This window comes from Gekko japonicus, unplaced genomic scaffold (genome assembly GCF_001447785.1).
Source record: "Gekko japonicus isolate JY-2015 unplaced genomic scaffold, Gekko_japonicus_V1.1 scaffold578, whole genome shotgun sequence".
Taxonomy (NCBI): Eukaryota; Metazoa; Chordata; class Lepidosauria; order Squamata; family Gekkonidae; genus Gekko; species Gekko japonicus.
In genome coordinates, this window is record NW_015168668.1 from 660,242 (window position 1) to 671,404 (window position 11,163).

At 50.3% G+C, this 11,163-nt stretch overlaps 1 protein-coding gene across 1 annotated transcript in view; it reads left to right on the forward strand.

The window, feature by feature from the left end:
- LOC107113915 (lysine-specific demethylase 4B-like) overlaps nt 1-9,823 on the forward strand; it is a 162,896-nt gene extending 153,073 nt beyond the window's left edge. Inside the window, exons 10-11 of the mRNA XM_015415317.1 lie at nt 4,184-4,665; nt 9,365-9,823. Of these exons, the coding sequence (XP_015270803.1) occupies nt 4,184-4,665; nt 9,365-9,670 (788 nt within the window). The 3' untranslated portion in view covers nt 9,671-9,823. The remainder of the gene's footprint in view (nt 1-4,183; nt 4,666-9,364) is intronic.
- Nucleotides 9,824-11,163: the final 1,340 nt, after the last annotated feature.

Sequence of the window (11,163 nt, forward strand, 5' to 3'; positions counted from 1 at the left end):
GCTCTGTCAGGAAGTTCTTCCTAATGTTTAGCTGAAAACTCTTCTGATTTAATTTCAACCCGTTGGTTCTGGTCCGAACTTCTGGAGCAACAGAAAACAGGTTCCTTCTCTTCGGCGCAATTCAGGGCAACTGTCTTGCCTTGCCGTACCCCACAGAGTTTTGAGTGATGCCCCTCGCCTTCTGGCACAACTTCTGGTTCCTTGTAGGATCCTTCTTCTGATGATCACCCTCGTTGCCCTTTTACAGATTAAGTCAGGTGGATATTGAGGGGTTGCTTGCAGCTTACCATGTGCCACAGAATAAATCTGTGGCTGGTGCGCATCACTGAGCAACCGGCTGGGTACAAAAGCAGGCCCAGCTCTTTTGGAGAGGGCACGTTGGAGGCGGGGACCTGTGTGCAGGCAGTCCGTTGGGATTTCTGTGTTAAGGCTCCGAGGCCCGGATGTTCACCCTCGTTGCCCTTTTACAGATTAAGTCAGGTGGATATTGAGGGGTTGCTTGCAGCTCACCACGTGCCACAGAATAAATCCGTGGCTGGTGCGCATCAATGAGCAACAAAAGCAGGCCCAGTACAAAAGCAGGGTACAAAAGCAGGCCCAGCTCTTTTGGGTACAAAAGCAGGCCCAGCTCTTTTGGAGAGGGCACGTTGGAGGCGGGGGCCCTTGGGCATTAATCACTCTTTGGATGAAGAAGGACTTTCTTTTATCCGTTCTAACCCGACCGCTCAGCAATTTCATTGAGTGCCCGCGAGTTCTTGTATTGTGAGAAAGGGAGAAAAGTACCTCTTTCTCTACCTGCCCTTTCCCATGCATAATCTTATAAACCTCAATCATGTCACCCCTCAGTCGTCGTTTCTCCAAGCTAAAGAGCCCTAAGCGCTTTAACCTTTCCTCGCAGGGAAAGTGTTCCAACCCTTTTATCATTCGAGTTGTCCTTTTCTGCACTTTTTCCAAAGCTATAATATCCTTTTTAAGGTGTGGTGACCAGAACTGTACACAGTATTCCAAATGAGATTGCACCATTGATTTATATAGGGGCATTATGATATTGGCTGATCTGTTTTCAATACCCTTCCTAATAATCCCCAGCCAGGCATCCTTCAGCTGACTTTGGCTCAATGGCTGCTGCCAGTTGGACCTTTCTCAAAGCTGAGCTGTCTTTCAGGTAGCGGGCATGCTCAGCGCACCTGTGTTATCCGTCTTCCTTGCACTCACTACCCGCTGTCCAATTAACCCGCCTGGAAGGCTGTCAAGAGCCATGGGTCGTTCTCCTGGGAGGGCTGAAGGGGGCACTGCTTCCCTCCAGAGGGCAGAGCATAGATCTGATTGTAAGTTGTGGGACCAGGGAGAAATCCAATTTGACTTTTCATTTGGTAGGTTTGTTTCTCTACGGCAATTCAATATTCCTTTCTATGTGGTGCCTTAGAAAAACAGCTTTATCTTGAAGATTGCTTACCCAGATGCACCCAGGACCATTTCTAGCTGGATCTGGTTACTTTTGTTTATTTTATTTTAAATAAATGAGCGTGTAAATAAGACTCTTGGAATGCGGGCTTCTGGGAAATGTTGTGATACTGACATCCGCCAACAAAGGCTTCTTTCTGCAAGGGGAGTCTTAACAGCTCCATCTCGTTCTGGGCTTAATAATTTCATAGAGCTCCGGTCTTGTGCGCTGGCTTATCTGATTCTCCTCTCCCCTACACCCCGCCCCAACGTGTTAAGCCCCAGCCAGTAAGCTTTGCTGGTATTTAATACCAGGGTCTCAAGATTGGGAGGTTAGCTGGTAAATCTTTCTGACAAGGGCTACAATTTCCCCGTCCCTGCAGGCAGGCACCCTCATGCTCTCCTCTCCCTCCTCTTCCAAGATCCTATTAGCAAGGAGAGTGACCTTTGATAGACTTCTTGTAGGTGAAAAACAATCTCTTAAGAAACAAATTGGTGGGTGGGGGTAGGGTGGCATTTGGTCCGTGGAACATCTGTTATTTACTGTGCCTTGAATGGACTGGGTAACTTCATTCATGAAGCTTGTGGGGGAGGAGGAGCCCATTAATTCACTCCAAGTGCAATAAAAGAAGCAGTCTTGACACAGCTGCTGGCCAGGCCCACTTGAAGGCTGGTGTAATTTTTTTTTGGGTTATTCTGGGATGTTCATAAAACAAATGGTCAGGCGGCAGCTGTGGGTGGGTGGGGGAGGCCTCTTTTGTTTTATGGGTGGTCCTTTGTCTGGATGGAAAAAAATATTGGGGCTTCTGTCTGCCCTAGGAGGAGACATGTGATCCCAGAAGAGATGAGACAGCATGCTGCTAAAATGGATGGTGATGGGTTGAGAGGGGTGGGCAGTGGGAGATGGGGGGCAGGAAGGAGATGAGGGGGCTGGATTGAAAAACATATATCACGGTCGGTTGGTTGGCCAGTATTGTAGCGGGCCCGGGTGGTGGGGCTTGATTCATGTTCCAAGTTCCTGCAGGTTTCTTCAAAGACCTTGCAGGAGGAGCTGTTGGTCCGCCAAGTGATTCAGTGGAGGTCTCCTCAATGCCTGGTTTCCCACCTTCGTTTCTGTCTGGGTTTAAGGGAAGCGGGGTCGTGTCTGCAGCCAGAAGCTGGAAAAAAGAGGACCTTCCCTCCAGCTGTCCTTGCCTAAAGAGTGACTCTTATCTTGCTAGCCTTGGAGTCACATTCATAACTGACATTCAGCCCATGCTGAAGGGCAAGCCAGACAAGGGAGATCTATGAATGGTCCTCCCAACAGGCTTTTTAAAAAACCCAGGCACATGGGGGCCTAATTCTCATTGGAATTGCAGCTTGGGGGATCGGTTAAGCTCTCCCCTGATACGACCGACCGAGTAGATGAGTGCTGTTGGGAGGAACATGCAGGTACTAATAAAGGCAGCCAGTTTTGCCACAACAAGGCAGATACCTCCTTGGTGCTGTTTCAGGGTGGGGAAACTGGCACACAAGGGGAAGGATTAACCCAAAGTTCATGTGCTAGGGTCCAAATGGGAATTAAGGGGAAAAAACCCCAATACTTGGAATCTGAAAGAAAAATATCACAGGGGGCTCTTTGCCAGGATTTCCCTGCGTCTTGTCTTGCCTGAGAGAGGGGGTGGGAGTGAGTGTAGGTGCCTCCTCTTTAAAGCATACTGGTGCTCTGGAATGGTGGATGTTTCGGGGGGGGGGGTCCAGTCTGCATCATCCTTCTCAGAGTTGCCACCATTCAGCACACCAACCAGAGGTGCTTCCTCTTAATAGATAGCAATGCAGAGGAGGATTCTGGGATATCGAAACATGAGTTGGCTGAACACAGGGGATGTGCTCCCATACGAATAGCATTGAATCACTGTTTCCAGGACTAGCAGACACTGTATGCTGTAGTTCATAGGAGACATCCCTGTAAACCCTGAAGGCCTACCATTTGGGCAGAGGGAGCTTCTCGTGCCTTGACCGAGCTGAGGATTGGTGACATCCCCTCTGTTTTGCTGCCGGCCAGTCTTGTACGTAAAACCTCAGGGCAGATAGCAGGCTTCTTGTTCCTCTCTTATTCTCCTTGCAGCTGTCAATATTACGGGAACCTGAAAGAGAGAGAGGCAGAGTTCCCTGACTGATATCTCGCCCTCCCCTTCAAAACATCTTCACCTTCTCCATAGTGTGAGGCTGCACTGTGAGAACAAACCTCAGCTTGTGGGCGGCAGGGCGTGAGGACGGTTGATGTCAGGAGGGTTGTGAGTATAGGCCTGGGCCTGGGGTGAGAGAAGTACACTTCCAATTTGTGGGGCAAAACTGCCCCCAAAGCCAAAGAAGGATCAGCATCTTTCCCATTTGTTGCCAGAGTTTGCTATCGGCTCTTCGGCTTTGAAACAGAGATGAGCACCGCAACCCTAGAGTCGGATTCGACTGGCTTTCGAGCAAGGGAACCTTTACCTTTACCTTTTACCATTGAATCCCTGCATTTTTAAAAAAGACTTTGGTTGCTCATCTCTCTCTCTCTCTCTCTTTCTATGTTTATGTTCAAATGGCTCATGTTGGGTACTCTGGAACAGACCAAGTTTGGGATTGGGAGTTTAGAGGGAGCCTGGGTTGGCCCCTAGTTTTTCTACTTCAAGTGGTACGAGAAAGATGGAGTTGCACGTAAGTTTTTGCAGGAGCCCTCTTTGGAACTGACCTTCTCCCTTCTTTGTTCCCGTAGGAGAGTGTAAGCCGAAGAGCCGCACCCCAAAAGTCAAAGGGGAGAGGAAGAAGAAACCGCAGCACTCCCTGTCCCGGCCCCCCCAGCTACCGCTGCAACAGCTTCTGCCTCCATTGTTGCTGCCGCAGCCTTCCCTTTCCAGGCAAGAAGAAGAGTGGCAGCTGCAAGCCCCTCTGGAGGAAGACAGGCTGCAGGCCAAGCCCCGAAAGTCTGCCTCCGCAGAAGAAAGCACCCCACCCATGCCTGCCCTGGCCTCGGAAACCCTTGGCAAGGAGAAGGAGTCCAAGGCTCATCCCAGTTTACAAAAGCTTTACTCCGTTCAGCGGCCCCGAAAGACCTCCTCTCAGAAGAAGCGCGTGTCCTGCCAGCAGATGCTTGAGAAGTTCCTCACGCAGGAGCAGGGGGTAGATCTCCGCATAAAAGAAGAGGAGAGCGGAGAAGGAGACAACACAGAGGGGCCCACTGAGCCCAGTAAATTACAGGTAGGGGCCAACACGGGCGAGGACTGCATAACAGTGGCTTCTAGTGCTGCTTGAGTCAAACAATCCCATGGTGGTCTGGGGAGACGGGCCTCCTCCTTTGGAACCTCCTGTTGCTTCTGCGTTTGAAGTTGGAAGGAGGCTTCAGCCATTGGTCAGCCAAGCCGAGCAGGACACTGCTGGGCAGGCAGTATGGCAGCGTGGGGTGGGATGACGAAAGATCTGTGGGCACGGCTGCATTTCAGCCCTGATGCTTCGTCCCATCCCTCGAATGCATTGATTAGCTCTGTGTGGTCCACCTGGAGTCCAGGTGAGAAGCGTGAACCATAAATAAAGTGTTTAAATTACAGAAGGTTGAATGACCCTCACATAGCCCCAAGCCTCCAGCTTTGCTTTGACCACCCAGGCCATCCTGCAAGGTCCATTGTCCAGCCTGAACTGACGGAGGGTATCTTCCCAGCTCATACATGGCAATTAGACCTTAATCTATAGTCAGAGCCCAGCTCCTTAATCTTTTTTATTTGACCTTGTGGCCTGATCTGTTCTGTTTGGGCATAGTTCTGTTTCTGGGCAAAGGCCTTGAGTTCCATGGTTTCTTCATTAATGGTCAGACTGCCCAGTTTTTAATAAAGGTGTTGGAATTGATGGGAAAGAAATATTTACCTCCTTACCTTGCTGAAGCACTTGTCAGGCGACCCTCTCCTGTCTCTGGCATCACGTTTCACGATTCACGCTGGCCCCGTTTCTGCAGATGGTGCCAGAAAAATCCCCGACTCTTTTACCAGCACGTGTTTGTGGAAGCCCCAAACAGTAATGCCCCACATCCTTCACCTTGGCTGCAGCCTCCTGCAAAAAGCCACTTAAGGTAGCTGCCGCTCAGGGGGCAGTATTGTGGACTGCTGGCATGAGAGATCCCATCATGCTTCGGAGGACTGGCTTGCTTCCTTCCTGAATGTGTGTCGCCTCATTTACTGTCCTCTCTTTCTCTCTGCACCTGTCTTCCCTGTCCACTTACAGCTGTCTTTTATTGGGCTGCAACGATTGGTTGGCTGGGGTCCAGGAAGGGAGCGTGAACTCCAGTGAATCAGGAGGGCTGCGGCTGGGGGTAGAGCAAACCGGTCCTCCAGCAGAGCACTCCTGTTTGTAAACTGGATCGGTGTGGGGTGTGGGAATCCCAAACTGACACTGCTGCCTTTGTAGTCCCGAATCTGTTGTTGCACCTGGGGCAGGTTGTGCTGGATCGTATGTGCGTTCCGGCATGGGTATGTGCTGGTGCATCTCCAGGTGCTGACTGCAAGCTCTCTCTCTCTCTCCCCCCCCCCCCCCCGGTTTATTCAGTTTCTAGCTTGTGTGATGAGGCTTCCGTTGTGTAGTGTGGAGGGCTGTGCCTCCAGATAACCCTGGAAAAGGTTAACGTATTGGAAAGGAGCTTTCAAGGCCTGCTGCGGTGTCTCTAGCCTTTTTGGAAATGTTCAGTGGTGCTTTTCCATCTTCTGTTCACTTCTCGGTGCGCCTCTGTGAGAGAGTCGGCTGCTCTTCCCTCCTTTCTGGTGGGGAACTGAGGCATCCAGGTCCATGGTGTGGAGGGCAGATCTGAGCCCGGGTTTCCAAGTCCCACTTTCTGGCCAGTGGGACCTCCTCCTAGTGCTGTGGCAAGAGGCTCCCGCTCTAGACCATAATTGATTATTTGCATCCCAAGATGCCGCATCGGTCAGGTGACCAGTTCCTCTGGCATTTCAAACCATAAGGAGTTTGAGTCATTCATGCCGTGATTATGTGCACAGCTGTTGAGAATCATACTTTCAGCCACTGACCTGAGAGTGTTTACATCAAGAGTGGATTTGATGGCCCCGTCTCAAAACTCCTGGTTTTTACCCAGAGGAATGAACGCTTCAGTGGGTAACTTTCTACAGCAGAGGTCCCCAACGTTGTGCCCATGGGCACAGTGGTGCCCAATGGCGCCTTTCCTGGCATCCACTAAGTATTTTTGGAAAGAGAGTGGGGTCGGGTGGATTTGATCGGCTGTCCAGATTTTTTTAAAATGTTTCTTTGACAGCAGCTTCCATCACATCAGAAAGATCTTCATGGTATAACTGAAGGTAAGATGTGGCAGCTGTTTTGTGGTTGGCTCTGCCTCCTGTGGCAACGCCCTCCACGCAGTGTCAGAATTCGAAAGGGGCCCACAGGTTCAAAAAGATTGGGGACCCCTGTCCTGCACATTCACAAAGCTGAAGCAAGAGAGGGTTTTCTGCTTTGAAGTTTGATACTAGCTTCTAGGGATTTACAGTAATTTTTTTCTGGTCCATCATGTGGTCTGTTTACTTGCTGCAGTAAGGTGGTAAGAAAGGAAATCTGGTGAGCTTGCCTTGTGCCTTTCTCCTTGAAGTACTGCAATTTTCTCATATTACGCTTTAGGAATTGAGATGGGAGTCATATTACCCTAATGTTAACAACCGTGTGGTTTTTGTAGTGGGTGCTGCTGCCCTTGGCGTTCAGTCCTTGCTGTGGTTCCTATCCTTGGTTTGAAAAGTAGGTCCGGGAGAGGTTCAGGCAGTCTGCTTACCTCCTGATAAACAGCCTGGTGGTACATGGATATTGCCATCTATTTGTTTTTGGAACTTCCGTTTAATTTGGCTGTCACCCAGCCAAGGTTAGACACAGGCCTTTGCAGGAATTCCCAGAATGCAAGTGATGGCTGCAGATTCTGGAATGGTGTAGCACAGACACTGGGGGTTGAGCGTGCAGTCTGGAAAATGGTAGCCAGTTTAAAAACCCCATACACTGCCAGCTGTTACTGTGGGACAGGAAGAAAGGCAGCAAGGAGCTGTTGGTAGTAAGCAGGGCTCATGCTGTGGATTTGTCTATTCTTTAAAGGAAAAAAAAATCCCTTCCTGTATGTATGGATCTATGGCATTTCACTGCCGTCATGAACCTGCCTTGAGACCGAATGCTGAGTGTCATGTTAGGGTTTGTCGAGATGCCCCGGAAGCCTGAGCCGCTCCTGTCTATGTGCTTCTCGTCTGACTCTTGTCTTTGTCCTGCTGTGCTGGCCCAGGACCCAGCCTTCACTCTCCAGTGGCTCCAGAGACAGCCACGGTCTCCCCCTCCATGTACTTCCTCTCCAAACAGAGAGAGGTGCGGGAGTGACTTGGGAAGACCACTGTCTGTGTTTTCTCCTTGTTGTCTTCTTTTGCAACTAAACCTTTCTCACAGCCAGAGAGAGACTATGCTTAGAGAAGTGCAAGCCTACCTTCCACTGGACACAGATTTAAATAAAGGGCCTGTACAAATAGTATAAAAGAGGGATGCTCTGCTGTGGCTCTTGTTTGTGAACGCCAAGCCCTGCCCAGTAATTTTTCTTGGGACTTGGTATCCCCTGACTTCCTGTCTTGCCGTCTTCTAGAGGCAGGGGCCTAGCCCTCCAGACGTGGTCTTGTTCTGTTTGTGGAGACAGGAGCGGAAAGGTGCACTCTGCTCTTAGCCACCAGGGGTGGAGTGGGGGGCTGATCATCTTGGGGATGTTCCACCTTCAGTCCCTGTCTTTTCCTGAGGTGGGAAGAGATGGGTGGATTCAGATGAAGCAAATAGTGTTGCGTAGTCTTCTGAACTGGCCTTCTTCTCCCTCTCCCGAAATACTAGAACTCGAGGGCATTCAGTGAAGCTGATGGGCAGTAGATTCAGGATTGAGAAAAGGAAGTGGTCCTTTAATCAATGAGTGATTAAAATGTCAAATTTGCTGCCTGAGGATGTAGTGATGGTCACAGGCATAGTCAGACAGCTTTAAAAGGGGGTTAGAGTCATGGAGGAGACATCTATCAGTGGCTACTAGCCATGGTGACTGAGGGGAGCCTCCACATTCAGAGGCACTAAACCTCTGAATCCCAGAGCCAGGAGGCAACATCAGGGGAAGGCCTCGGCCTCTCTGCCCTGTTGCTGGCCCTCCAGAGGAACTGGTTGGCCACAGTGTGAGACAGGATGCTGGACTAGATGGACCACTGGTCTGATCCAGCAGGGCTCTCCTGATGTTCCTATGCGATAGCTGCAGTGAACTCCAGCCTGTGGCTGCATGTACCCCTAGTCCAGTCCTTGAACTGATGCCTCGCTTTGAAATCTAGTGTCCTTTTTAATGACACTTGGGTTTTTAGTGAACACTATAGTCACAAAAGGAATGCAGAGGCAGGAGGAGCATGGGCGTCACCAGACTTTTCTCTGCAGCCATGATGCCTAGAAACTTGAAGGAGCAAAACAGATGCTGAGAGCTCAGAATTTTGAGAAGGGGATCTGCTGCTATTGGGGAAGGATTCATCTGTATGGAGCACAGCTGCCGTAGCGGTCGTTGGAGTGAGACCCCCTTGATGGAAGCTTGGCAGCTTTCCCCAGTCCAAACAAAATCCTTTGAGGAGGAAGAGGAGATGATGATGTTGTCTGTTTTTTTCTGTTCCGAATTCTATATTCTTTGCCACTCTCAGACGGGAACAAGGTGGCCTAAACCTGTAGTGCTTGCCAGGCTTCGGGGATGGATGTTGTCTGTTTTTTTCTGTTCCGAATGCTATATTCTTTGCCACCCTCAGCCCCGGAGACGGGAACAAGGTGGCTTAAACCTGTAGTGCTTGCCAGGCTTCGGGGATGCATGGTTTGGGCTGTGTCATTGCATCTGGTTGCACGTGCCAATGTCAGTAACCCACCCTTAACCCTGTTGCAGGCTGCCCTACGCTCGGACGATATCACCTTGTGGAGGATTCCCAAAAGGGAGAGGCGGGAGTTGTTCAAGCGAGTTAGCGGCAAGCCGGCACGGTACGCTGCGGCCGTGTTCTCCCGGATGGTCCCCCCGGATGAGCTGCGGCGGTGGCGAGGTGCTGTTAGCTATCGCGGGGGTGGAGGCAAGCGCGCTTTGCCACGCAACGTGGTTGCCCGTTTGAGGCGCCTTTTGCACCAGCAGTTCTGGGACATAGTGGCAGCCGACTGGAGGAGGATCCGGTCGGAAATCAACAAGATCCTGGGGACTTAATGGGGGGCAGTCTCTTGGCGTTCCTACCCCACTGCTGAATGGCTTTGGGCTCTTCGTAGTGCCACGGTAAAGACGGGCTGTTGGCTTCCTTGCCCAAGACTTCTCCCAGCACGCAGTGCCTGAAACCCCCAAAGAGACCAGACTCTTTACTGCGACCTGTTGAGTACGTGATGCCAAAGGAGGACTTGTGTTTGTGCTGCTGGCCAGCACATGAGGATAGCTAATGCCATGTGACAGACTGTCCAGGTTTCACTGTGCCTGCGGCAATAAAAAATGGCTTGTTTTTCATTTTGACTTGTAAGGTATTTTTTTCTTTCTTTCTGTATTTGTGATTCCCTCCTCTGTGCCCTCTCTTGCTATTTTGGGGGGGTTATCCTGTTGTCACTTGGAGATCGTTGGATGAAGGATCGTCTGTTACTGTCTTTTCAGAGCGCTCTCAACCATAGTGGCTAAGCGGCCCTCGGTGTCATGGTGGAGGGCTTGTAATATGATCTGGTGTTATCACCCTGGCATGAAATAGTTCTTTTCAAGCTGGAAATTGGTGGCCCAGTTTGGCCTGTGAAACTCTCTACTTTCCAGAGGTGCTGGCGTTCCAGGATTTCATCATATTTCCTTAAGGTTGTGTAATAATATTACAAGGAGCCAGGAGGCCACATCAGGGGAAGGCCTCGGCCTCTGTGCCCTGTTGTTGGCCCTCCAGAGGGACTGGTTGGCCACTGTGTGAGACGGGATGCTGGACCAGATGGACTATTGATCTGATCCAGCCAGGGCTCTTCTGATGTTCTTACGTTCTTAAAATACGACAGTTGAGGGTGTCCCTGTGCTGTGTGGGCAGTGGAAGGAGGAAGGGGAAGAAGTGAAAGCTGGGGGGGGGGGGCTGAGCTTATTAATTGAATTGGCAGCATAAAAGAGCTGGAAAAATGTATCCACCGCCCCAGCCAAGTTCAGGTGCTTTTAATGCTGGGATAAATGAGAAGGTAGACAAACCACATAGAGGATGTGGATGCACTACCTGGAGATTCCTTGTTGACAAAGGCTGTTACCTCAGGAGGACAAAGCTGATAACCGTGAGTTAAATCATGAATGATTCTCTCTATAATCTCGCATTTTAATCTCACATAGAGATTGAAAGACACCCCCCAAAACACACACACACACACACACACACAACAAACTGAAAAACAGGTAATGGTGAAAGATTTCCAGGTCTGCCTCAACTCACATTGGGGCAAAACTCCTTTCCAGACTCCGGAACGCCAACCGTGAAACTCTCCCCAAATGCATGTGTTCTCTCTCAGAAGCAGCACTGGAGGTAGTCAAGCCCCCTTTGGGCGATACCACTTTAGATTGTCTTTGGTGTTTCCCAGGAGTGGATGCTTTTCTGTTCAAAAGAAAAGGAAAACTGACATATCAGGTCAAAGGCTAGGTTAGAACTAGATTAGGTGGGGGGGGGTTAACAGGAGCCCCCTCCTGCAGTCTCAGGTAGTACCAGT